At 40.6% G+C, this 24,724-nt stretch overlaps 1 protein-coding gene across 4 annotated transcripts in view; it reads left to right on the top strand.

Moving 5' to 3' along the window:
• Positions 1 to 24,724, top strand: part of LOC115577155 (interleukin-1 receptor accessory protein-like 1) — a 290,011-nt gene that overhangs the window by 149,303 nt on the left and 115,984 nt on the right. For all 4 annotated transcript variants that reach the window (XM_030410010.1, XM_030410011.1, XM_030410013.1 and 1 more), the window contains 2 exons: positions 4,713 to 4,899; positions 6,904 to 7,057. In XM_030410010.1, the coding sequence (XP_030265870.1) occupies positions 4,713 to 4,899; positions 6,904 to 7,057 (341 nt within the window). The remainder of the gene's footprint in view (positions 1 to 4,712; positions 4,900 to 6,903; positions 7,058 to 24,724) is intronic.

Below are 24,724 nucleotides of genomic sequence, written 5' to 3'. Positions count from 1 at the left end.
TTGCCTCAATTTCATAAGTATTTTCAGAATCCCTTAATCCTTTTTCTAACCATCTGGATGGAAAAATTACTGCTGCATAATAAAATAATATTTTCAATCTACTAGATTGTGATACGATTTTTTTAATCCAAAAAAGCATGTGAGGAAGGAGATGACACATGTCCTCGCTCGGTTTGTTCAACATGAACCGACTTTTACTACCCATCTTGTTTGACTGTATTGATTTTAAGACACAATTTATATTCAGTCTTTGTAGGTGTGTGCTCGTATGTCTGGACGCTGGTGTGTAGACAGGGGCAGGCATGTGTTTTTCACAGCGTGGCAAAACTAAATTATCTGCAGAAGTATGTGTTCCTCCCTGGGAAATTATGTACTACAAGACAAGAGAGAAAAGGGCGGTCGGATGCAGGGACAGAGACAAACCACGAACAGAGAGAGGGAGAGAGAGAAAAGGGAGAAGAGGTGGATGGATTATAATTGAAGCTGGAGTCGATTGTTCCAGCATGGCAGGCAAGTGCCACACTCTTAGACAGAGGCTAAGTAGGAGCAAGTTGGCCCACAGTCAGATTTGGGGAGCCGAGGTGCTTAATCATCCCGGGCTTGGTACAAGAGTTGACAGGTGAGTTATGAGCGGGCGCTACAGGTAGGAGCCCCAGTCTTCCCACTGCTCACTATGACCTTCGCTCTGGCCATAAATAATGCAGCGGCCATAAAATACTGATTTAGGATAACTGGGCCGACCCTATCTCAGTCTGGGTTAATCTTGGCTTGGTGGACAGGCAAGGTAGGACAAGACTGCCGGGGGGTGATGTAATGCTCATGTGCTATAAGTTTGCACCTGTGTCCGGAGTCCAGTGTCAGTCTCTAGCTCAGTATCGAGACTGGTTTCCTAACCCCTCAGAGTTTTTCACAGTCTTGGCCAGTTTGGAATTTGACCTGTATAAGTCTTGGCCAAGCCTAAGTCACGATGACTTAATATCTGATCTCAGGTATATGACAGAAATGGCAACAGTATAGATGGTAAAATATATCACTTGTGCTACAAAGGGGTACAAAGCAAAGTCTAATGGCAAGTAATTGACACAGTTTATGGGGTTTTAGAGAATTCCAGCAGTCCCAGACTCACTGTGCCCTCTACAGACACAGCACGCACTGTAGACAAACAAGAGGATTATCTAGCTTGGATGGATCTGGCCACGAGGTGTAAAATGAAAAAAAGAACCTGAATAAATTGGCAGAGAAAGACATTTGGATGCATCCATGTGGGGCATTAGGGGATGCTAAATTGAAAATAATGTGAATCATAAACCACGGCCTTTAGTCCCCAGATTCTAACCTGACTGGACATCTAACGAAGATAGTGGGTTACGCTTTCAATTTCCTTCATTCATTAAAATTACGTCTACAGAGACTAAACAAATGTCGGCACTGTTGACAGTGTATCAATTTTAAATGGTAGGGAGTAGTTTAAATAGGGGACTAATGGAGCAGGAAAGAGCTGTTAGATGAAGACCTGCAGATAACACCTTCAGCTTCTCAGTCAAGTAACCAACTCCCTTTACCTCATTAACGTTGTGGTGTTCCCTATTTGCATTGGGTTTAAATCCTAAATATCGCCAAATAGGCACCTTTTCTTTTCGCTTTGCCAACAAATGCACCGCCATCGTCTTGTCTGTGACTCCTGCTACTCTGTTGTGCAACTTTGCTGCCGGTCCCTCTGCTGCACAGTAGACACCTCCATGTTCTATTTCTGCTCATATTTCTTGATGTGGTTTTGAAGGCCTGTCTTTTTTTTTTTTTGCTGGTTCAAGCTTTTTCCTCTCGGCCTTGAACCTTTAGAATTCACTTTCAGTCCGGTGCCTAGCTTTAACGCTGTATACTGCACACAGACACACAGATATAAAAACGGCCTCAATGATGCTGAAGGACAGGCTAATCATTCGGAATCTCCTAGCAACATCTATGAGCCCGATGCCCTGACCGCAGTAGGAATATTTCGTTTTTTAAAAAGCTGTTCTGATGCAAGCATTTCGAGGGAGTTATTCATGGCAAGTGTGCCAGTGAGAATCAAAGCCGTTTAGAACATATACTAAAATAGCATGTATGGGTTTATGAGACTGCCTTTTAATGACATTCGTCCGAGGTAACCTTCAATCAACCTTGGGACCTCTTGCCTTGTGACATGTGCATTACATTGAGACGATTCTCGGAGAACGTTATTGTTCGTGAAAAGTAAACTGTAATGAATAATCAGCAATCATTCCATCATCCAATTTCTATTAGACAGGAGTTATTTTAATTAAGAGATTCATTAAGTTGGTTCATTAATTTCCCCCCAGGTGCCATGGATTCTCATGAGAATTCTGAATCAATTCTGCTGCCTATTATTTAATATCAGAGCGGAATAACATTTGCTGGTGTAAAGGTCAGGTTCGATCTGGTTTCATCTTGTGGTGGGGTAGATTTAATTGACAGTCGATAAAACAAAATCAAAAAAACGTAACTGAAAAAAACTCTGAAAGTAGCAGTGACTGCCTACATAAGTCTATAAATGAATCTGTGGATTTAACCATGGCTGAGGTATCCTGCAGTAGGAAGAAACTGCTGTTTTTCCACAGAATGCCAGTTATAATCCTTTCAGCAGGCTGCTTCACTCATAACTGACCATTGCACATAATTTCACTGCATTTTCTACAAGTCCTCTGCTTGCCCTCCAGCTGTATACAGTAGCTGTCAGCCCGGCACCTCTCTGAGTTGATGTATGCAGGATGCTATCTATCATTGCCACGACATTGCATATCCCCTTCAGTCTGACACATTTGACAGACACTCTCGGCCATTAATGCCATGGTATCACCTAGCTTGTTATCACTGTATCTGCAGTAGGTGGAGGGTTCCACAGGCATTGAATGCTCACTGCATAGAATACAGTGAAGTCTCTGGAGCATGCAGCAGTGGGATAATTTTGCTGCTTACTTCTTTGAAGAGGCTTCATGAATATTATACCTGCTGAGTGGATAGTCAAAAGATCGCCTTGCTCCTCGGGCTCAAAAGGCATCCTGATGGATGTGAAATGTTGGAAAGACATCGTAGGACAAAGTGTTGGCCCACACCATCGATCACTCATGCGGAGCAGATGACACAATTCTCTCTCTCTCTCTTGCAGCGGGCGAGTTTATCAGTGCTGCCCAGAATATTTAACAGGGAAGAGAGCGCACCCGTGGGATCTCATTTGCACAGGTGTCCATCTGGTAGAAGTTGTCTGGGATAATCTCCACATCATGTCACATTTGCATCCGGGCTTCGCGAAAATGGCACGCTCACTGTAAGCGGGGCGCGTGGCATCGGCCAGTTTGAAGGGCCGGGGGATTGTTTGTCAACACTGTAGCGAAGACCAGTGTGTGTTGTGCTAATCCACGAGGCAGTTAATGCTGCACAATTATGTAAGGATTTAACATGTTTGTAATTGTTTGTTGGTTCAGCTCAATTTGTGTAACCAGCTTTAGTTGGAAAATTAGCAATGAGATTTTCCTAAACACTGCCAATTTGTTTGGTCTTTTAACCAGGAGGGATTTGCTGCAGTCATGCCAGAGTACTTGTCAATTGTGACAGTCTTATTAGCCAGTTTGGGCGAAAGAAAAGGTGCTCCTATTGAATTCATTGATCATCAAGGACCTTTGCTTCTGTTCCCCTCCTTCAGATAGCACAACTTTCACAGCGAATCGATGTGTTCATCGATTCCCATGTTCTGTTAAGAATTACTCAAGCAGCAGATCCAATCTCAAAATCACTGTCCCATTAATGACCCAAACAGGCTACCTATAAATGCTTAGCAGCTGTATCTTTTCTTCTCCTGCGGCTGTGGGCCAGGAGTAGATCTGATCAGGATCCCTACAAGGTTTTTGCATAATACACATAAGAACGCTAAGCAGAGATTGGTTCGGTATTTATGAGACAAGCGTTCAGGGCAACACAAATCCACCGAAGGTATACTGCAGCACCAAGCAGTAAAATGTTTATTCCACCGTGGATGAATATTCACCAGTATCAGTGGGCCCAGGCGAGCACGTAGTCCAAACATTTCAAGTAATCTTGCATTTTACGCCCCCTTTCCCTCGCATTATAAATTTTCCTCTTTATGTATATGACCTGAGCAGTTACAGTGCATCAGTTGTAGCAAGTAATTTTCTGCAAGCTCGAGCTGCATCTGCCTAACACGTGAAAACAAAAGGCTCAATCAATCTTCAAGAGCTGTTGACATTCCGGGCTGTCGCTTCATATCACCACTCGTGTCCCTGCCTCTTTTATACACGTGTACATTACAAATGCATACATATAGTTTAGAGGCAGACATATCATGCATTACTGGCATTGATACTTGAATGGATGAGAAATCGTAAGAACCTGTAATTGTCTGGATTAAGGGTCATACTGGAGATAACGATTCAGCACTCAGCGTTAAAGGAAAGATTTCTCATTAAAAAAAAAAAAAGACAAATTGTGAAAATGATGAATTAGGTTCAACAGGAAGATTTCTCCCCGTGTCTCCCTCTGCTGCATTTAGCGATTCACATGGAATTAAATGAATGAGCCTTGCTGAGATTTTGACTCTGAATTTATGTGAAGCCAGAGATGGACCGCTGGCAGGACTTCAACATGACACAAGCTCCTTTATTTCTGTGACTAATTCATTAATTTTTGTATTTTCGCAGGAACTCCACATACTGCATGAAGGTGTCCATGTCTCTCACAGTGGCAGAGAATGACACGGACCTCTGCTACAACTCCAAAATGAGGTTCTTTGAGAAGGCAGAACTAAGCAAGAGCAAAGACATCACCTGCCCGGGCATTGAGGATTATATACAGCCGGGAGTGGAGCCTGACATTGTGTGGTACAAGGTAAGCTATTCCCGTTTTATTTACTGTTTGCACAAAATAGTCCCTTCTGAATTCATTTATTTTTTCTAAATGAAGAGTTGCGAGATGTTAAAGGAAGGGTTTTGTCTGCCACCTGAAACCTTTCATGCATATTATTAGAAATGGAACCTTTCAATTACATTAAAAAGCTCACTCACAGGAAGTTATTTTATTCATCTGAAGAATAACCCAGATAAGGTCAGCTATATTCAGATCTAATTATCTTCAAATATCATCTCCTCTCTCCCTCTCTGAAAAGAGTCAACAAATTAGATGTATAACTGACAAAAACAAATCTATTTTGATATTTAAACCGCCTCCTCAGGAGTTATGACGCCCTCAGTGTATCTGACCCAGTCAGACCACCCGTGTCCAACAGGCCTCTCTGACAGAGCTGTTAGATCAATCTCAGGGGCCAGTTCATCAGAAGTGAAAGTGTGCTGTATTAGGTGGCCACAATGCTTCTTCAGTTTCCCACTAAATCAAATTAAAATAGCAGATAATGACTGGGGTTTACACCCTCCAGTTATTGGCTGTCCTTTCGTCAGTGGGGGTTGATTGAATTCTGGAAGCCTGTCCTGGAGCACAGTTGAAACCGAACCGACAGTGCCCCAGTTTCCTTTGCCGCAAGTGTTCTGTGGCCCAAAATCTGAAGGGCCAAGAACTCCATACATAATCCGCCATGACAGTAGGCTGTGGAAATATAGAGTCCTCAATTCGTGTTAAACCTTAAATGAATGTGTATTGTGTAGTGTAACCAGAGGCAAGACACCTTAGGCTGAGCAATAGTGGAAGTGTGCTCTATAGTTCATATTAATCCCTGTTTCCAACTTTTCACATTCAAACATTTTATACTCACTCTACTGTCAGCAGTTGTCACCAGTAACCTTCCCAGTATTTGACACTTAACACTAATATATGTTTAGTTTATGTTAATCCAGGTGTCACCTATTGTCAGTCATTTTATCCATTTTGAGATGTGTTTTTTAAACCGATCATTCTTTGGAGTGAGCCCAAAATAAGGGAATTTCATTGTGGTATAGGAAATTTAAGTTTGATATATACACTTCACTTCACAGTTTGTCACAATTGTGATACACATAAATAACCATGTGATCGCAAAGTACACCACGTACCCCACAAACCCCGATGTCTTTTTAAACTAACATGTTCAAGTAAGGAAATTGCTTACTTCACAACAACTACTTCTCTGCATTAATACTACATTAACTCTGTCATAGATATTTCGTCAGGTATGAATGAATAAAACAAACTCATGCCTACCTTTCCAAAGGAACATCATATATATTGTGAATTTGGCCTCTTAAAACTGTTACGTTTGTTAGTAATGTTGTAAAGTTGATTTACGTAGTTGATTGGGTTGCACTAAAAATGTAATTCACAACTTATTTACACACTCCCTAAGTCTTTACAAGCTATGCTTAACTCGCGACTTTCCTTATCACATCGCTTCTTTGAAACTACCTAGTAATTACAAAGAACTTCAGGCGGGCTTCACACATACACACAAACTCAACAATAGTTATCCGTATAGATGGTGCAGCCCAATCAAGTAGAGAGTCCTTCCTCAGAATGATAATCACACAAACAGTCAATCCCATAAATCACTGTTAAAACAGTATTTCTGTCTGTGCAAAAGGAAAGCAAAAATGTAAATGAGTTTGTATAGCAATATGAGGTATCTCTACCATAAGTGTGGAAAGCTGCTGTAGTTCTTTGCGACAGGCTTTTTAGTAACAAAGGGCTCTCTGTGGATTATAGCCTGTTTTCATTCAATATGCTTGAAGATAAGACTAAAATATAAGAGCTCTTCTCTGTTGTTAATAATTAGAGGTATGCAAGTGAAAGCGCATTTCCCGCTGATTTTAAACATTAGTTACACTCGAATGCTAACAGTGACACAGTGTGTTTGCTTTATCCTAACATTCCGTATCCCCACGGTGTTTGTCTGTGTTTAAAATAAAGGAATGCAAGCCAAAGCAGTGGAGACAAACCATAGAAAGGAGGAGGGACACTTTGGCTATCAAGGAAGTACGGGAAGATGACATTGGGAATTACACCTGCGAATTACAGTTTGGAAACTTTGTGGTGCGGAGGACTACCGAGCTGTCTGTCACAGGTAAAGAAACTCTACATTTCTCCAACGCTGCAAATTATTCGTTTGCAAATTAATATCTGCTTACTCTCGTTGAGAAGTTGAATCACTGACATTTACTGAAAGAGCAACAGGGAGCCTGAATCACTCTGTTTTTTGACAGAAAAAAGGAATTTCAGCAAGTGTACACTGAAAGAGTCAATGTAAACACATTTATTCATATTTAATGCATTTCAAAACAAAGTTATTTCCACAAAAGACTTTCCTCCTTGTCGCTTGTGCCTTTGTGCAGGGCGTCTGGTGATTGTTTTCTCGCAGCTTATGTGTCTGACACAGTGAGCTGGCAAATGAACTGTGGCTCCAGGTTGTTGTTAAAAAATTAAGCTTTTTTAAAGCTGATCCCTGCACCTTTTGCCAAAGTGTCACAGTCAATAGCATCACTGTCTCCGTAACGTCTTGGCTGCTTTAATTGCTAAGTAGAGTAAATTCACACAGAGCCGCTTCAGCACTTTTTCTTAAGGCTGCTGAAATATTTAAGACTGAACCTGAAGTGGGTGACAGATTGCTTGCCACTGACGCTGTCACAGCCAAGGTTCACACAACAGGTACCGAGGATAGGAGGCGAACCCAAAATGTACAACTTAATTACTTGCACCTCTTTTGTTTTTAGGTGAACTGAATGGAATAGCCTCTAGCTGTCTTCCTGAGTGGTGTCAAAATGCTTCTTTGATGCTTTTAAGTTTCCTCTACCAGGCTCTGAACTTAACGAATCATTAAACAATATTATATAATATATATATATATATATGTATATGTATAAACATATTTACAAACTATATACTATATAAATACAAACTGTTTGAGCACCAAGTCACTCTTTAGCCAAGCTGTTTTCAATCTTTTTCAGTTGTGACCCCCCAAAAAAATCAGGTTGGTGTTCAAGATATCGGGGTCCTGATCCCAGCTTGATAACCAGTGCCCCATAACCAACGACTGAAACCCAGATCATACCCACTTGATCCAAGTTACAAAGTGCAAGGACAGATGTTCAGGGTGCAGAATAGCAATAAATGCAATACCTCTCTCACTGTTATCAGTCAGTGCCCCTCGGTTTCAAAGTTTTTATTGTATCATAATGTTGTTTTAAAAATCTTTCCTATTTATTACAAATCTGCTTACTTCTAAGTTTAAATTGTAGTTCACAATCTTTTTCGTAAAAGTTTTTTTGCTTCCGACATTTTCACACGACAACAGCTCCTCCTCCCCGTGACTCATTTGGCTGGGTTCAAAATTTCCTTGCCGTTGGCTCACGTCTGCAAGGATAATAATAAATGCAGGATGACTCAGCCCGAAACAAACTGGAGCGAAGTGAAGAGGTTCTGGGCGGATGGAGGGGCTGTTGCGTTTCAGTGCAGCTGCCATCGCTCTCCGTGGGTGTGAGGGTCAGACAAAGTGTTTACAGTTAACTGCTACCTGATTACACTTAATAGTCCCTTTTAAGACACAAAGACAGACTCGAGTGAAGGCCGAGCTAAGTCATAAATCATTTCTCAGCAGCCTCAAAATGTCATCCTGGGGGAATAGTCTTAATCTCTCTATCTACTTTGGAGACATTCAGCGTTTCCAAACAGGTGGCAAAAGATGATTGATGATTGGCAATGCCAGTAGAAGCGACATTTACGTTTGTTCTGTTTTTTTCAGAAAGAAATATACTCTTCCACCTGTGTCTGTGCAGGTTGTGTCCCACGTCCAGCCTGTGGGTGGACTGCCCAGGCTTTACACTGCCTCTTACCTATTGCATGCTGGGATAAGCTCCAGTCCTCACAACCTTTAAGCAGAATAGAAAATGGATATAAACAGATACAAGTTTATTTAATGGTAAAATGTGATGAAATTATCATTCTATGTGAAATAGAAGGATGTGATAACACTTGAAAATAATGCATTATTGTAGTGGTATAGCAGTGTATTGGTATACTTGTTTGTACATCGATGAGATGCAAATAAGTAGTTTCACCTAAATTGACTCATCTGTGAGTTACAAGATGCGGTTTTGCCTCGAGGTAACAGTGTAATACAAGTTCTCATTGTTCTTTCTGAACTTGGCGTTCCTTTTTATCTTTGGAGAGCAATGCCAATGTTTCACTCTGCTTTTGGCTTGGTTGCACTCCTTTTAGGCAGAATTGCTTCCCTCTGAGTTTTGGATTTATTTATTTATTTTTCCGATTTCGATTGAAGAAGTTTTGAGTTTCTGTACGTGGTGTTTTTTCTTTTGTGCTGCCACGGTGGCTGTACTGATCACGCTAACTACCCAGCTCTTTTTGATCCGTCTTCTATTTCTGTCTGCTGCTGTCGCCTTGGTGCACATGAAACGCACCATGTCATCTAAGGACGGAGATTTAGTTCTTGGAAAGAACTCCTGCGCATGCTGTTTAGACCTGCAGTTGAGGGTTGATTCACTCTTTGTAATACCTTGAACTTTTATGTGCTTACCATCCACAAGTAATGATGCAAATACCTGTCTGTGCACATTATTTCTATTTAGACTGATTTTGAGAGATCCACTGCTTTTCTAATGAGTCTAAAGAATCCTCATCTGGTTGTAATACTCTTGTGTGTACAAAACATTAAAGTTTGTCTAATTTTCACAATAAATCATACTAACAAGCAGTCTAGGTTTTAGGAAATTATCAGCCATTTATACCCATTATATAGTATGCATCTGAAAAGGAGAAACAAAAACACAGCATCACAGTTGATCTTCAAACATGAGCTATTACCTATAGCAGTGGTTCTCAGTCTCTTTCACATCGAGGACACCTAAATTGACACAAATTAGACCATTGATAAGGCATTGTCCCAGGGAAGTGGATGAAACACATACTCTTGCTGCTCTTCTGTTACTTATGAATGAAATTGGTTGCTGGTAACCCCCGAAAGTACCTGCAATTTACATTAAAGGTCCTATTTGTAAAAAAGAAAAAGTCTCATTCCCAAATTGCATTGAGATAGTTGCCAGTCCTATCCTACATTCCCAAAGCCCCGGTATTTGACAAGTTGGGAAAATGACACAAAAATCAAGTTTTCTTACAAATAGGACCTTTAAGTATAACCTCCTGAGCAGCGCAGAAGTTGTGTTTCAGAAACTTCTCCCCACAGAACTCAGAGGTCAGTAGAAACGGAGGCAGAACCTGAGATAGTGTTTTAATGTCATCACACTACTGCTGAGAAAAAGAGCTTTCAGATCTGTGGTCCACACCTGACTTTTCCAACGGCGTGCTTTCTTTTCTTCTCTTTTTTAAATCTGAAATGAGTATACTTGAACCTTTATGTAACACCATCATCAACCTCCCACAGATAGTTTCAATTTACCATCAAAACCCCTGTCACTCTCCTCTTTATCAACAGCCTACAGGCCCTCTCGCAGCAGTGCAATGGGACAAAAGGTCAGATTCCATTTGATTATAATGAGCAGCACTAAAATCATAACGAGCTCCCTCGCTGGGTAATTGGAAGCGACATTCATTTTTAAATGAAATTTGGGGGTTTTATGACTTCTTTGTAAGGTTCACTGTTTGATGTCTTAGATTAAACACGGCAGAATAAAGGAGCAGTGATGAAATAGATATACACTGGAGCAGCAACTTTGGTGAGTAAAATAGACTGTCAGTGTAGCTAATGAGCTGGGACTGATGCTGTTAACCCGCTTTTCTTATTTTGAACCAGCACACAATGAGGTGTTTGCTTGGGGGGAGGGGAGGGGTGTGCAGCACAAGTATGTCAATAACCAAAAAAGCCTGAGAGGTTGAAAATAATCACGAAAATATCTGTCTACATAAACTGCATCTGCCCTCCTCCGAACTGACTGATGCATTCACCTGCTATTTTCCAAGTCCTTTGAGTGTGAGCGTTTTGCATAGATCTGATACTCCACTAGCTTTGTTACTTAAAGTAATTCTCATTGCGACTCTCGTTCCGGCAGACTTTCAGTCTAGCACATTCAAAAGCAATGTCTCAAGTGAACAATGGCATCTTGCTGGATAGCACCGTTCTATTTCAGTGTCTTGCTTACCACTGAATATTATTGCACAGCGACTTGACTGGTTGGAAATGAAAAGGGACGATTTTGCTTCCTCAGCTCAGCCACTGCTCTTGAATGATGGGAACTTTTCCCTTGATATGTGTTCCACAGTGCATTTGTGAGCTAGAAGCTATTTTCTGCAAATGTAGACAATAAAGGAAAACAAAAGTGCAGTTCAAGTTTCGAACATGAATTTTAAGTAGAGACTATTCATTGCTCAACTCATATTGAGTTTTTAGGAACATGACAAGTTTAAGGAGGACAAACCTCAAAAACAGAAAAATGTGCACAATGCTTTAAAGATTTACTGGAATAACTACAGTTTGTCATTTAAAAAGAAAAAATTTAGAATGAGAAAACTAAAGACACATGTCAACAGTATGAGTAAGATTATTTTCAAGGCCCCAGTCAGTATATTACTTAATTTTTAATTTGGTAGATAACTGCCATTGTGACTACATTGAACCTATATACATAGACTATAAATATGTATCCTAGCAGTTTCTTTATGTGAACTCAAGCTGTTTGTCTGAAAGCTTCCAACGACCCAATCTATGGCAAAGATGAAATAAACAGGGATTATCAAGGAGTACGCATGAGGAGGCTCTGCAGTGTGTAGGAACAAGGTCATGTGACCGACGGGGCTGGCTAGAGTTTTTATGAAATCATTCTGCACCCCTTCCTGGCCTTGGTTACATCATTTTACAAGAAGGATAGTTTTGCTAAAATGGACAAAACAAGAGACCAACGTATTATTACAAATGCCAAAGCCCTTGATCAGATGTTGTCAAATCATGAATCTAAATACATTTTAAGTAAGTAGCGTAAATATGATCTATACGAAAGCTGTCCATGTGCCAACAATGTGTGGATTTTAAACATATAAACATGTATCTAGAGCTAAAATAGAGATAGTTTTAATTATCCAGCACCATGATTCTACTCTCTTCCATTTTAGCATGTGAACTAGTCGTTGCAGCATACAATGCTGTTTTAGCAAGCTAACTGAAGTGAGCTGAAGTGATCAAAGCACAGCAGTGCTGATTAAGTAAAGGCATCATCTAGAGACAACCGGCTTCTCACAACCAGCCCGTCCAGAATGAGCATCAGAGGCTTTAGGATGAACGTATTTGCTTTCTTTTCAATATTGGAATCATTGTTTGTTTTTTTCACATCCTGACCTGGCACATCTTGGATGTCATAACCTATACTTTATGCAGTCCTGTCACCATGATGAATTCCATTAAAGCTGAAACATATAGATTTTTTTATACTTGAGTCTAGTCTATTGCTCTCTGGGAGCTGTTAATTTATTTAAGTAAAAGTAAATGTTGCATGTGTCATGGTGGTGGCAGGCAGAGGGACACAGGCGGCGGGTGACACAAGCAGTAGAATTTAGATAAGAACAGACTTAGTAGTAAATCATGAACTTATTTTGCGATGGCTAAAATGTTAAGAGGGCCTCTGTGTACTTGATCCTCATAAATTGTTTACTCATTGGCTCATTATGACACCATCTACTCTCTTACAACTCTATTCTCCAAAGTATATATCCTGCCAGCACCATTTGGTGGCCATTACCAATTTCCTGTCCCATCCCTGAGTTGACTCATTAGCATATGAAGGAGATTGGAATATAATTGCTCCTTTTTAATTGATGGAAGATAATTAATCTGGCCAAGGTGCTGGTGGAAAAAAAGAAAACTGTTCACTAAATGGATTCAGAAAATAATCCTTTCTTTTTCTTTTGAATATTATACACCGTGTAATCAGCAGGTGTTCGATGAGGTTTATTAATTTTTCCATCTTTTTTCTGTCATTACCTTTGATATTTTGTCATTTTATTAGAGAACATACTTATGAATAAATATGAAGCTCGTCATTATTCTGTAGGTTCGCTGTGATTTGAATTTGTCCCCCCTGCTGTGGCTGGTGGAGCTTTTCTGAAGAGTGAGAATTATTCATTGTAGCAGAGCATAGTTAACTTGCTGAACCTAAATTTCTTCTTTTTGCATTTTGAGCCATAGTTGTAAATTTGTGGAAGTTGCCCCACACAGAAATACCTGGCTGGTAGACTTCGGTGCTTGGATGATTTTAAATGTGTGTCATGCCCATGGCATGGCATTGTGATCTTCACACCCTGACCTGCCTCTGAAGTACTAGCACCTTTTTTAGTATTTTTTCCAAGGGCACTTGGACCAGGCTTGTTTTCATTGCTCATGATGATACATACTGTAGAATGGCATGATGGGAAAACGAGGAGGAGGGAAGCATTCGATGAGTTAAGTTATTATAGCATATTGAATGGTTGGACCCATATTGACAGTGTGGGAGATGGAGCTCTTCTAATAACCCTCCTTTTTGCGTATTACCACCATTAAATTTGCAAATAATCTGCACAAAAATAACTGTCTCCTGAATGTAACTACAGTATGTGACATCTAAAAAAAATTACTCTGTAATTGAAATAAACCAGGAATACGCTAGTTAGCCAAAAGAAAATATACTTGATAAATAGCATCTGAGAAAATGATCATCGTTGAAACTTGCATTAATGAATGTCTAGAGCCACTTATGGGACAGCGGACACACCCTATGAATACAACACATATTATCACTTTTTTCAAGCTGATATGGTGAACCATTGCTTATTTACAGCTCTTACAGAGAAACGATAAATAAATTCAATATGCACTCCTCCATTAGCTTTATTTTGCTCTCCAGCAACTCCTCATGAAAGTATCTGGCTCTTTAGCTGCTAAAGGCTCCACTGTGTTCACCAGCTGGTTGCTAAATTGCAATCTTGTGGTGAGCAGGTAGCATTCGTTGGGGTATTGGATCTAAAAAAAAAAAGCTGCATGCTGGGTACGGATATAACACTGATGAGCCTGAGCGAGAGCTAACCGGAACAATACATTTGCAGGCTGCACAACCAAATATTGCACAAAAATATTGATTATAGCAGCTGTAAGATGAAATTAAACCTCGGTTGATATGGTCTGTATCAGCCAGTATCAAAAGATTATAAGTAAACATGGGAAGGTTTGGATGGCAAAACATATTATACATGATATGAACCTTGAGCATTAAAGTTCATCCTTGGAATTGTTAACAATATGTGTAACAGAAGTATTTCTCTTTATGAGCCTTTATAGAGCTTCCTCAACATATGCGACCACTAATATCACATAAGTGACGTTTTATACAACTGTACACGGTTAAAAGTGTAAATCATTTAGTGGAAATTGTTATGTTCATTCTGACACACGTGACACGCACATAATACATGACATGAAATACAAACTTTTCACAAAACACAATGTTGCTGATTGACATTTAAAAAAAAACAAAAAACAGTCCTATATAAAGTGGGAAAAACACTTGTGACCTGGATGGAAAGAAAGTAAGAAATGTCGCCCCTGAGAGGCTGTCTACAACTTGTTTACTTCACCATTCAGATTCCCTGCGAGCAGGGAGCTGTGAACTGTTATGAAATGCACTTCAAGCGGAGTGAAGGGCTTTTAAAGCTTGATGGATGGCTGTTTATCAATTAAACTGATTTTTTTTTTTCATTTTCGCTGCTGCTCAGTTTCTTAAATGAAGTACTGGATGAGGGTCTCTGGAGAATACAAGGACATTTACTTGTCTAGTCACATGTAACACTGTATATGCTTGTCATGCTTCCACAAAAAATACACCAAAACACCAAACAGCAGGAATAATGCTGAATAAAATACCAAATCTAAATGGCAAAGTATTTTGTGTTATGGCATCAAATTGACGGCCTTGTTGAAAAGGGACATAGCCATTATTACGTCACTAAGCAATCAGTATTACTTATTGCAATCAGAGGTCTATCTTACAGTTCTAAAGTGAACAGAGGGTGTGTGAATATAGGGCGGTAAAGCGTGATCAGTGCAGAATAAGAGAAAAATATGGAGGTTTTGAGATTCTCAAAGTCCTCGGTATTTACCGCTAAACCAGACCAAAACATTTCCTCAGTTCTGCATCAAGGACATTTATTGTTGGTGTTCACTACAAAGTCTCTTTCTCTGGCTTTTTTTCCTTAAAAAAAAGAAAGGAAAAAAAAATGTCCTTGACCTCCACTGAGACACAGAGACATGGAGGTCAGCTGAGTGAATTTAAGCAGAGGACTCTTACCTTGTACGAACATCTTGATACAACTAATATCGTTAAATCAGAACAAAAAAAGCCTTGTGCTTTCGCTGAGACCTGAACTGGACCACTTTAGAAACGCGAGCAGCAGCCAGGTTTATCCTTGAAACAGTGGATTGGAATTCATTACCGAGAAGTCACATGACCAACGTTTATTTTCTTAATGACTGGAGAGGCCGGAGGTTATGAAAAATTATTTTCTCAGAGGTGTCACGCACCAACACACTCTATTCGCCCTCTATTAATAAGGGAATTTAGCATTTTGCTCAGCTTCAATTCATTACTAGCTGTGCTGTGGTGAAGATTTCCCACCACTGACCATACCACATGTCAGGATTTAATTTGGGTTTATGACATAATTGGGCCTCATCTAGAGTGGAGAATGAGCACTCTTCTCTGCTGCAGCTCTTATTTGTGATTTAGGTTGATGAGGCAGGTGTATTTTTAGATTAAACATTTTCTTGTGCGGCTCTAATTTGCAGGAGACAGATCAGCCAGAGAAGTCTCGAGCAAAAATTTGCTTTGAGGTTTGTCTATGAAAAACTTACTGAATAAACAAATATGCTCATTGTTGTGATGATATCATGTCGACAGCTTTTTAAAGAGATTGTTCACATAGGACTTGCCTGTAAAATGCCATGAAATCATCACTATGCCAGAGACATCTTCCCAAGGTTATCTTTTTTTTTTTTTTTTTTTTTATCTTGAAAAACCGTTGCAGCAACAGATAATTGTAGCTGCGGTAGCTAAGGTAGAGCTTAATTAGAAGAATAGGAATGATATATATAATATGATACTGCCATTGCAGTACATTTAACTCCATGGGAGTTATACTGCCTTTAAGAGAGGGTTTTATTTTGCATATACATACAGTTGTGGGTATTTGTCATTGTTTTTCAGATTGTCCTTGTGCGATTCACATCTTGGGCAATAATCTGAAATAAAAAGAATAATAGGACGCGATTGGGCCAGAGATTAGAGCATTCAAGGGTGAGTGCACACTTCTGCCACACCTGCCACCTGACAGTTCAAGTACACTGTATTTTACAGTTATACGAAACAGACAAAAGCAATAAATGCTCATTGTGTAGAAGCTGGAACTAGAGAACACTTGGCTGTTTTGTTTTCTAAATGATTAGATGATGAAGTGATTATCAAAAAATGTGGTATTTCTCTCAAAATTTTAGTAATCATTTGTATTAATTTAAAAGCATTCACTTTCTGATTTGAATGTACAACCCATATTCCCCAGTAAATCCAGTTGATTTAAATACGATTGCCCCCACTTTACGCTTTTGCTCCACTCTGTAGATTTTCCACAACACAATTCCCCAGGTCAGAATTGCAGTTCTCCGCTGTGTCCAGCTGTTTGCCTTAGTTCCCATGTGTTCAGCGATGCCCTCGTTCCCCCTGTGGTTTGGCAGCCTGTTTGTTATGTGTTCCCCTGCCATCACTAGCGAACCCAGTGAGTCAACCCAACCTCGACTCTGATCAATCCAGCAGCAGAGTGTGTACACTGTAGAGCACACTCAGCATCCCGGTGGGTTTCCACCTGCTGGTGCCATCAAAGGAGCAGCACACAGGAGATGTGATTGCAGAGCTTTCAGCAGGGAAGGAAGTGGGCGAAACAGGAGAGAAAATATCTGAGCATGAAGCATGTGCAGAGCACAGTGTTCTCAGACTAGAGCAGTTACTTGGTTACTGTGTATCAGTACAAGCTGTAATTTTACTGAAATGTGTGTGGATAAACCTGTCAAACTGCAATGCGTGCATGAAAAAAAGGCTTTGAAGTTATGAATTCGTTGTAAATCTCCAAGATAAAGAATGTATGGATACTTCCTCCATCTGTCTCGCTCTACATGCAGTGGTCATCAACAGTGTTTGTGTGATATTGTTTGCTCCTGTGAATTGGTGACAGGTAATTGGCAGCGTTTCCCCAGATTTTTTGTTGTTGCTGTTTTCGTTGGCTCGGCACGGCAGATCTGAGCCCTGTGAACAAACTGCCGAGGAAGAGCTCCAGGAATTAGCTTGACTTGGCCGGCTTTCCGCAAGGTGAGATGACTTTGATTAGCGTCCCCTTGTTTGATGAGATGGCACTTTCTGGGCACAAATGCTGTTTTAAGCAAACAAAGGACTATCTCTCTCAGTGTTTTGTCACAAGATGTAGGATGCAAGGCTAGCAAAGGTTGACTGGGGGATTTAATTAATTTTTTGTGCTAAGTATCTGGTCACTTAGAATTGTACGCATCTTTGTCTGAAATGGGAAAATATTGCATTAAAGTATTGTGAATGCACCTTTGACAGTGAAGTTGGAGTTGCATATAATTCTAAGTAAGTAAAAAATGATGGGTTGGTATTTTGCTATTTTGAGTAGAAGCATTTTTTTTCATGTCACATCATTATTGCATGTATTGTTGAAGCAGCCCGAGCTAACTGAATGCCACTTTTCTTATCACGTAAGTACATAACACATTATGTTACAGTGTCCCTTGAAATTCTGCTCACATAAGACAACTCAGCAGTGCAGGATTACCTGTTGCATTACAATGTAAGAAGCAACATGCCCTTTATGTCATGAGGCAGAAAGCAAGCGCAACACATACTGAGCGTGTCATGCCATATATAAAGAAATGGTAGTCACAGTAGCCAGAATGCACATGAAGCTTGAATGGGATTTTAAAATGACTGCTTTTACAGAGGTCTTTCGCTCGTCAACCCTGGGATGTAGAGCAAAATCCTAATGAGCGGTGACCTGCATCGACCTGTGTTAGGCCTAATGTGCGGTAAAAGGCGATGGTTGCGGGTGTTCCGAGGTGTGTCATGTTCCACCAGTGTTGTGGTGGATGGATGCCTTCTGATGTTCATGCCAGAAATTGTCACAGACCAGCAATCACTGACTGTGACATCACTCATTGCTCTGTGGTCTACTGTTTTGAAGCCTTTTTTTGGAGCCAGAAGTGACAATATTTGGTGACTGGAATGACACTTAGAAGAGCGCATACCCTCACCAATGGTTCCCCTTCCATTCAATCATGCCTAACTCAATATCAAACTCGATAGTCCTGTATCCCTCTAACTTTTAAAACCCCCATAACTGTATATTCATGATTTAAGTTCACTAGATCTGGCACAACAAAACCTTGCAGATGCAGAATCATAATCTCCATTGTGGTGTTGAAGAAATATCCTGTGTCCGTCCCATCAGCCCACACCAAAAGCTTATGGGTTCTATTCTGGACTGAGACCCACCCATCATCCAAGTTTTGTGGAAATCTCAACAAACCAACCAACCAACAAACGGACAAAGTTGAAAACATAGCCATCTTTGGGGAGGTAGGTTTTCCTGATTGTATCGGACTTAAAACCTGTCGATATGGTGGTGTAGCGACTTACAATGATAGCCACACCCTAATGCATTCCCCACTTTATCATCTATTTTACTGTAAATTGGACCATGATGTATAAAATTGACACCATGCTGTATTTAAGACTTGAAACTAGTGATTGAGACCATAAACTCATTAGAAAGCTATTTACTGAGGTAATTAATCAAGTCAGGAGTAGGGTAATATTCTCATAAGCTTACAAACAATCAGATGTATTTTTAGTAATTTAACTTCTGTAATTCAATGTTCCACCTTATTAACAGCAAAATGCATGATGATTGAAGACCAGTTGACAAAGCAAACAAATCAGATCTGGGCATCTTTCTATAATATTCACCAAGTGTAACTTTAACCATACATAGACCTGTACAACCCATTCCCTGAAATAAAAGGGCCATAAACATCTCTAAAACATTGGCATCAAGTAAAAATTAGCATTTAGCAGTAACATCCAATATCAGTATTATGTCTGTTGTCTGTGGGCTGCCTGTTATTTGGTGTCAGTGTGGTCTCTCTACATAATATATTGAGAGTGAGCGAGAGACAAATAATTTGACTGGCTGAGAAAATGATTCATCATCTCACCCACCACCACACCATACGCCACAGTTACCTTTGTCCATGGTGCTCATGGATGCACAAAATGGCAACCAAAATGACAGGTGCACTTTGTTAGCCCTCACTGTTTGCTCCCTCACGACACATCTATTGCGCTGGTCTTTGTGAACGGGTGATTAAATCAGCTCCTATCAGAACTGTTTTGAGTGAATATTTACCAGAACCCTCTTTGCCTAAGAAATGAGGACTCGTGGAGCAGGTGAAACTAGGCAACAGATGTGATGCTGGTTTGAACAGATGGTACAAAAATGCAAAAAGGTCAGGTGGTCTGGTGCCTGTGCTGCTATTGCAGCACATTGATTGGGCTTTTTTTTTTTTAAGACGGAAGACAGAATCCCTGACAATAATCCCCCAGCATGAAAGTGGGATCAAGAGCTTAGAGGCCCTAATTACTAACAGTGAGCAGCTATTTGACATATTCCTCCTGATTTGACAGGTATGATGAGACTTTTGATGGATGTTGCTTTATCATACAGCTAAAACTGATCTGATTGAAATGAAAATAAATGTGTTTCCGTCCTGTGCCACATCCCTCCTGCACTTATTTATCTGTCTATTTATTTTTACTGTTTAAGTAAATTTACACGCATCAATGATAAAGTAGTACTTTTTTCAATGTCACCTTATTCGCCCCTTCAAGGGATATGCTCTCAATGAAGTCGAGTGTTATTCCAGCTGATTCAGGATCCCCAAACCAACAGCCACCTTTGCGGCGGGCCACTGTCATACATCTTGTCAAATGTCTATCAATTAGCAAACTGTGCTTACAAATGCTCCTCTGACACACTGTTCATCTGGGATTGCTAATTAAGATGACGTGTTACATAATTAATGCCTTCGCTCAACTAATTAGCGCTCACTTAGTGCCTTAGCTTTGGAGATGTGAAAATCTGTGCTAAACTAGTGTTAATGATATTCCACGCCGCAGTGGTATGGAGCAAGGGATGAAACTAAACAGGTTTGGAAAACCAAGATTCCTTATCTTTTTCAAGATTTTTAGAAAACAGAAATTTTGAGCACGGTGTTAAAAAGTGCTTTTATAGACTTTAATGCTGTGTTGAAGTGTCTGGACATACTGTTGTTGGGTTGATATTGAGTGATTTATTGCTCCTGTCAAGGCTGCAAGTACATGCGTCTGTAGGCCCGAAGATATTCTCCCCCTCTTTTCCTGCTTCCCCTATCTGTGACAGTTTGTAGAAATGCCCCATCAAGGACATTCCAGCCACGTGTCAATCCACTGATTCCACCCGAGAGATAAGAAAGTGGGAAGGGACGGTGGATGGGACGCTTGCATAATTTATAGTGAGCAAAAATCAATTTTGTGGCATAAATTACTCCGTTGTTAATTAGTTGCAGATTGGTCTTTTACAAAAGGTGCATTCTAAATCACTTCAGGGAGAGAGTCGTTGTGCCGAGACGAGGCTGGATTGTTCAGCTGGTGATAATTTCGCGTGATGTTGTGATGGAAAATTAGGCTTGTTTCTGTATCTGGAACGTGAGCAAAATGTTTTCAGGAGATGAAATGCTCCCTATGACTAGAGTAGGAGGACATATGAATATTTTTGGTCCCTCTACTGGTAATGCAGTGAACTTGCTGAGAAAAATGGAAGCTTGTGTTAGTCAAGTTAATCCCCACGCTCCTTTCACACGCTGACACACGCCCTCAGTACTGCGCACACACTGGGACACGCCACCACACAAAACCTCGGTCAGGGAGATTGCTTACCAGCGCTTAGTTCAGTGGTGATGCCCAGTTGGGCCTTGATGTAATGGAAATTGATTGCACTGCTCCCAGGCTACACTGTCATGACAAGTTATTTTAATGGCACTAAAGCGGGCTTATGCTGAAGTTTAGAAGGAGGGGGCGGGGGCAGAGCAGTGACTCGGGGCATATTTGCAGCATTGCAAGACTTTTTATTTATTTATGAGATAGCACAGTGCTTCGCCAGAAAAAAAAAAAAAAAAAGAAGGCAAGTTTACAATGAGAGATTGAGAAGAAAATTATGGGGGTGGATGGGTGATGGTGGTGACAGCAGAGAGCCATTTTCCTGCCAGCGTGAGAGTTACCACCTCCGAAGTGGTTGCGGTGGTTGAAGTGCGCCACAAAAGTTATAATTAAAGAATGATTTGTGCCTTTCAGTGCACATTTAGGTGTCAGTTCAATGACGGTACAGTATAGTACATACGAGCCATACACTGTATATGTCCATTTATCCCGGTAGTATCCAACCATGCACGGAGGGAAGACATTTTCAGCCAAAATGAAATCTGTTGTTTATTGGCCTCACACAGGTAATGGTTGCAACATAACTGTGACAGACAGAACTTCTCCTGGTTCTCTGTGTGCCTCTGAGTTTTCTTTCTGTCCCCATCCAGACTCATAGAATAACAGTAATAAAGACAGAGGCCTTAGCCCCCCGCCATTTCCACAGTAATGTTTGTTCCACAGGTGAGGTCATTTCCTGTTAACAAGTTGCATTCAGGTAACTCCTAGCAGGAGGTCATCTGGGGTTTGCTGACACGTGCATTTGTATTATTGGAGGAGACTTGCCTGTTCTTTGCCATGGGCAAACTTCTACAGAAGCTGTTCAGCTCTCAGTTTGCCTGTTTCTTCTCCTTTTTTTTTTGTTTTTTTTTTCCCACAGCCTTTTCTCTTCCCACTCTATTTAGTTGCTGTGTCATAAACAAAATGATTTATATTATACGCAGAAGACACACAGGACTGTGCGATGAGTACTTAAGAGCCTCATAACACAATCAGTTCCTAATTTACTTTAAAGTTTAATGGCATTTTGAGTTTAATGGCATTTGAGATTGCAACATCTCCGTAATAAATTACATGCATGAGCACTCCACGTAATGTGTTTCCCTCATGTTTTGTCCGCAGGCCAATTATGGCTCACTGTTTGACAGTGTGGCCAAATCAAAAGGTCCCTGCACTCCTTGACAGCTAAAGCAGCCAATTAAAATCCAGTACCGGGGCTGAAACAGCCGTCAACGCCCACCGTGAGTGATCATTACCACATATGTGGGTTGGACGCTATGCGTGGGCAGTGTATTGATCGAGATTGTGAAAACTGATCTCACACTTTGGCCCCGAAGGAGCGAGGCTGTCTTGCTTAACGGCGATGAAAGTATCAAGTCTGGTTTTGAGCAAAGTCGCAAACTAACACATATGCACACACACTCTCTCCCACTGCGCTGATTGCCAATGCCAGTGTCACCATCTACCGTGCGCAGCGGTAGGCCACATCACACAGGTCAGCAGAGCCAAGACCTCACTCACACACCGCTTGATCGTCTGAACAAGTCCGGAAATTAACTTTGATGTGGAATGTCTGTGGGCGAGCAGCTCAGGTCCCACGAGGGGGAAAGAGGTGGCTGGTCAGCTGCGTCTGTGGGCGAAATGTGTTTGCCACATGCAGAGATATGAAAGAGAGCATGAGAGAGGAGGAGTGTGTGATAGAGAAACAGAGAGAGAGAGAGAAGGAGAGAGAGAGGGAGAGAGAGAGAGAGAGACACACAGAGAGAGAGAGAGCCACCCCCATATATTCAATGAGGAGTCACTCGTCTACTTCAAATATGCTTAATTCATATTCAGCTCACATGGTGTTGTGGGCTTATAGGGCTGGCTTTAATACATCTCAGCTCCCTGTGTGACAGATCTGGAGCATGTCTAAATTAGATAGTAATTTCAATGAAGTATCTCTTACAATATATACAGGGGCAGGCCTATCATTAGTACCAAGTGCCCCCCTTGGTGACATTAGGAAGCTGCTTTGGCCTTCTTGTGTTTCTTCTTGTGTTTCCTCATACCTCGGTGACAGCATAATACACAAGTGCCTTAACTAAAACTACTTATGTGAGCTTTTTCCATTCTGCCATTTTGTGGTTAAAGCTGCAGTAGGCTTTTTTCTTTTACCACTTTAATACTAATGGTTTCTCTAATGAATATCTGTAAGCTGGAAGGGGGTGCTCTTTGTTACAATCCTGCTGAGAAATATCACCTGACTCTTAGCGCTATTGAGTTGGGGTTTTTTTGCCGATTCTAGCTCCTGTTTTTTTTTTTGCCCACAAATTCAGAGCTGAACCTTGTTTCTAGCAGCAAGCAGTTATATTAATTTAGAAAAGCTATCGCAAACCCACCACAGCTACCTGCCCAGCATCGGATGATCATCAAAGTTAACGCGAGCACATGACAAAGAAGCCCCGTTAGCAAGATACATTCTCGAGCAGAAAACAACAATAAATATTTGGTCCCTAGAAGACATCATGTAAGTAGTGTAGGCACAATCTGACGGGGCTTATGTATGGTGTCACTTATTCATTCTTTGGGATCAGTAACGTGATTATCTAATCAGGAGATAAATCTTGTAACACAAAAAGTTCTCATAACAATGGAGGAAAAATCGTTTGACAGGATAAAATGTCAAGAACACGTGTCCCTGAATTTAATGAGAAGAATGTGAGAAGATCTTTCAGTGAGAAAACTTCTCTTGGCATATCCATTATGGCGAAGAATCTTGATTGAACATTTAATTGTCTCCCTTTTTTTGATAGGAAAGACATGCTAATATCAAAGGAAAGATCTTAATATTAAGAGTAAAACATGAATGCAGTAGTGCTCCATACTAATTAGCCTGCAGGGTTGCTGCATAATTCTTCTAGTTGCTGTACAGTCCTTGTGTGCATTTTTTATCACAATAACGTATGGGCAGGAAAATACATAAAAATGCTTCTGCTTTCCATCCTTCTATTACATCCGTGTAAATGCCCCTGACATGTATGGTAATTATCTTTTAATATTCTATATTTAATTCAGTTTAAAGCCCCTGTACGGAGTTTTTAACTGGATATAGAAAAGTCTCTGGTTTCTGATGATGTGTCTCTGTTACCTACAACAGCAAATGAGCCCATCAGCGTGAAGATACGCTTTTTCTAAGTAGTCTAATACTATACCTCTGAAAGGCCTTGGTCGGGTCGGACCACTGACGAAACGATTTACGGCAGTCAGACCGGAACTGACGACATTCAGGATATGGCCAAAGTGATACGGCATAGCTGTTTTGTTGCTACGCTAGCCAGTGCTAACCGAGCTAAAACTTTTGTCATGGCTGATAATGAGACAAAGAAAAGAAAAAGAATTAGAACCGAAGACCAACGAAAGGCAGAGAGGGAATCCGATCGAGCTAGGGCTAAAACACGGATAAACATTGGCGATTCCTTCCAGAGATGGAGAGAGTTGCGGGGCTTGAAGGGAGGGTCGGATCCAGAATTCGCCCGATTCCTCCTAGACAGGTTTGTAAATTTTATTTCATTTATGAAATGTAATGCGGGACATAGTTTACAGCAATACATGAATTCATGTTGTTACAACAAAGCTGGCTAACATTACCACTAGATTAGCTCTAGATACTACACTCGTAAAAA

The sequence above is a fragment of the Sparus aurata genome, chromosome 24 (genome assembly GCF_900880675.1).
Source record: "Sparus aurata chromosome 24, fSpaAur1.1, whole genome shotgun sequence".
In the NCBI taxonomy this organism is placed as follows: domain Eukaryota; kingdom Metazoa; phylum Chordata; class Actinopteri; order Spariformes; family Sparidae; genus Sparus; species Sparus aurata.
The sequence above is the reverse complement of the archived record's forward strand: the minus strand, read 5'-3'. Positions and strand labels throughout refer to the sequence as shown.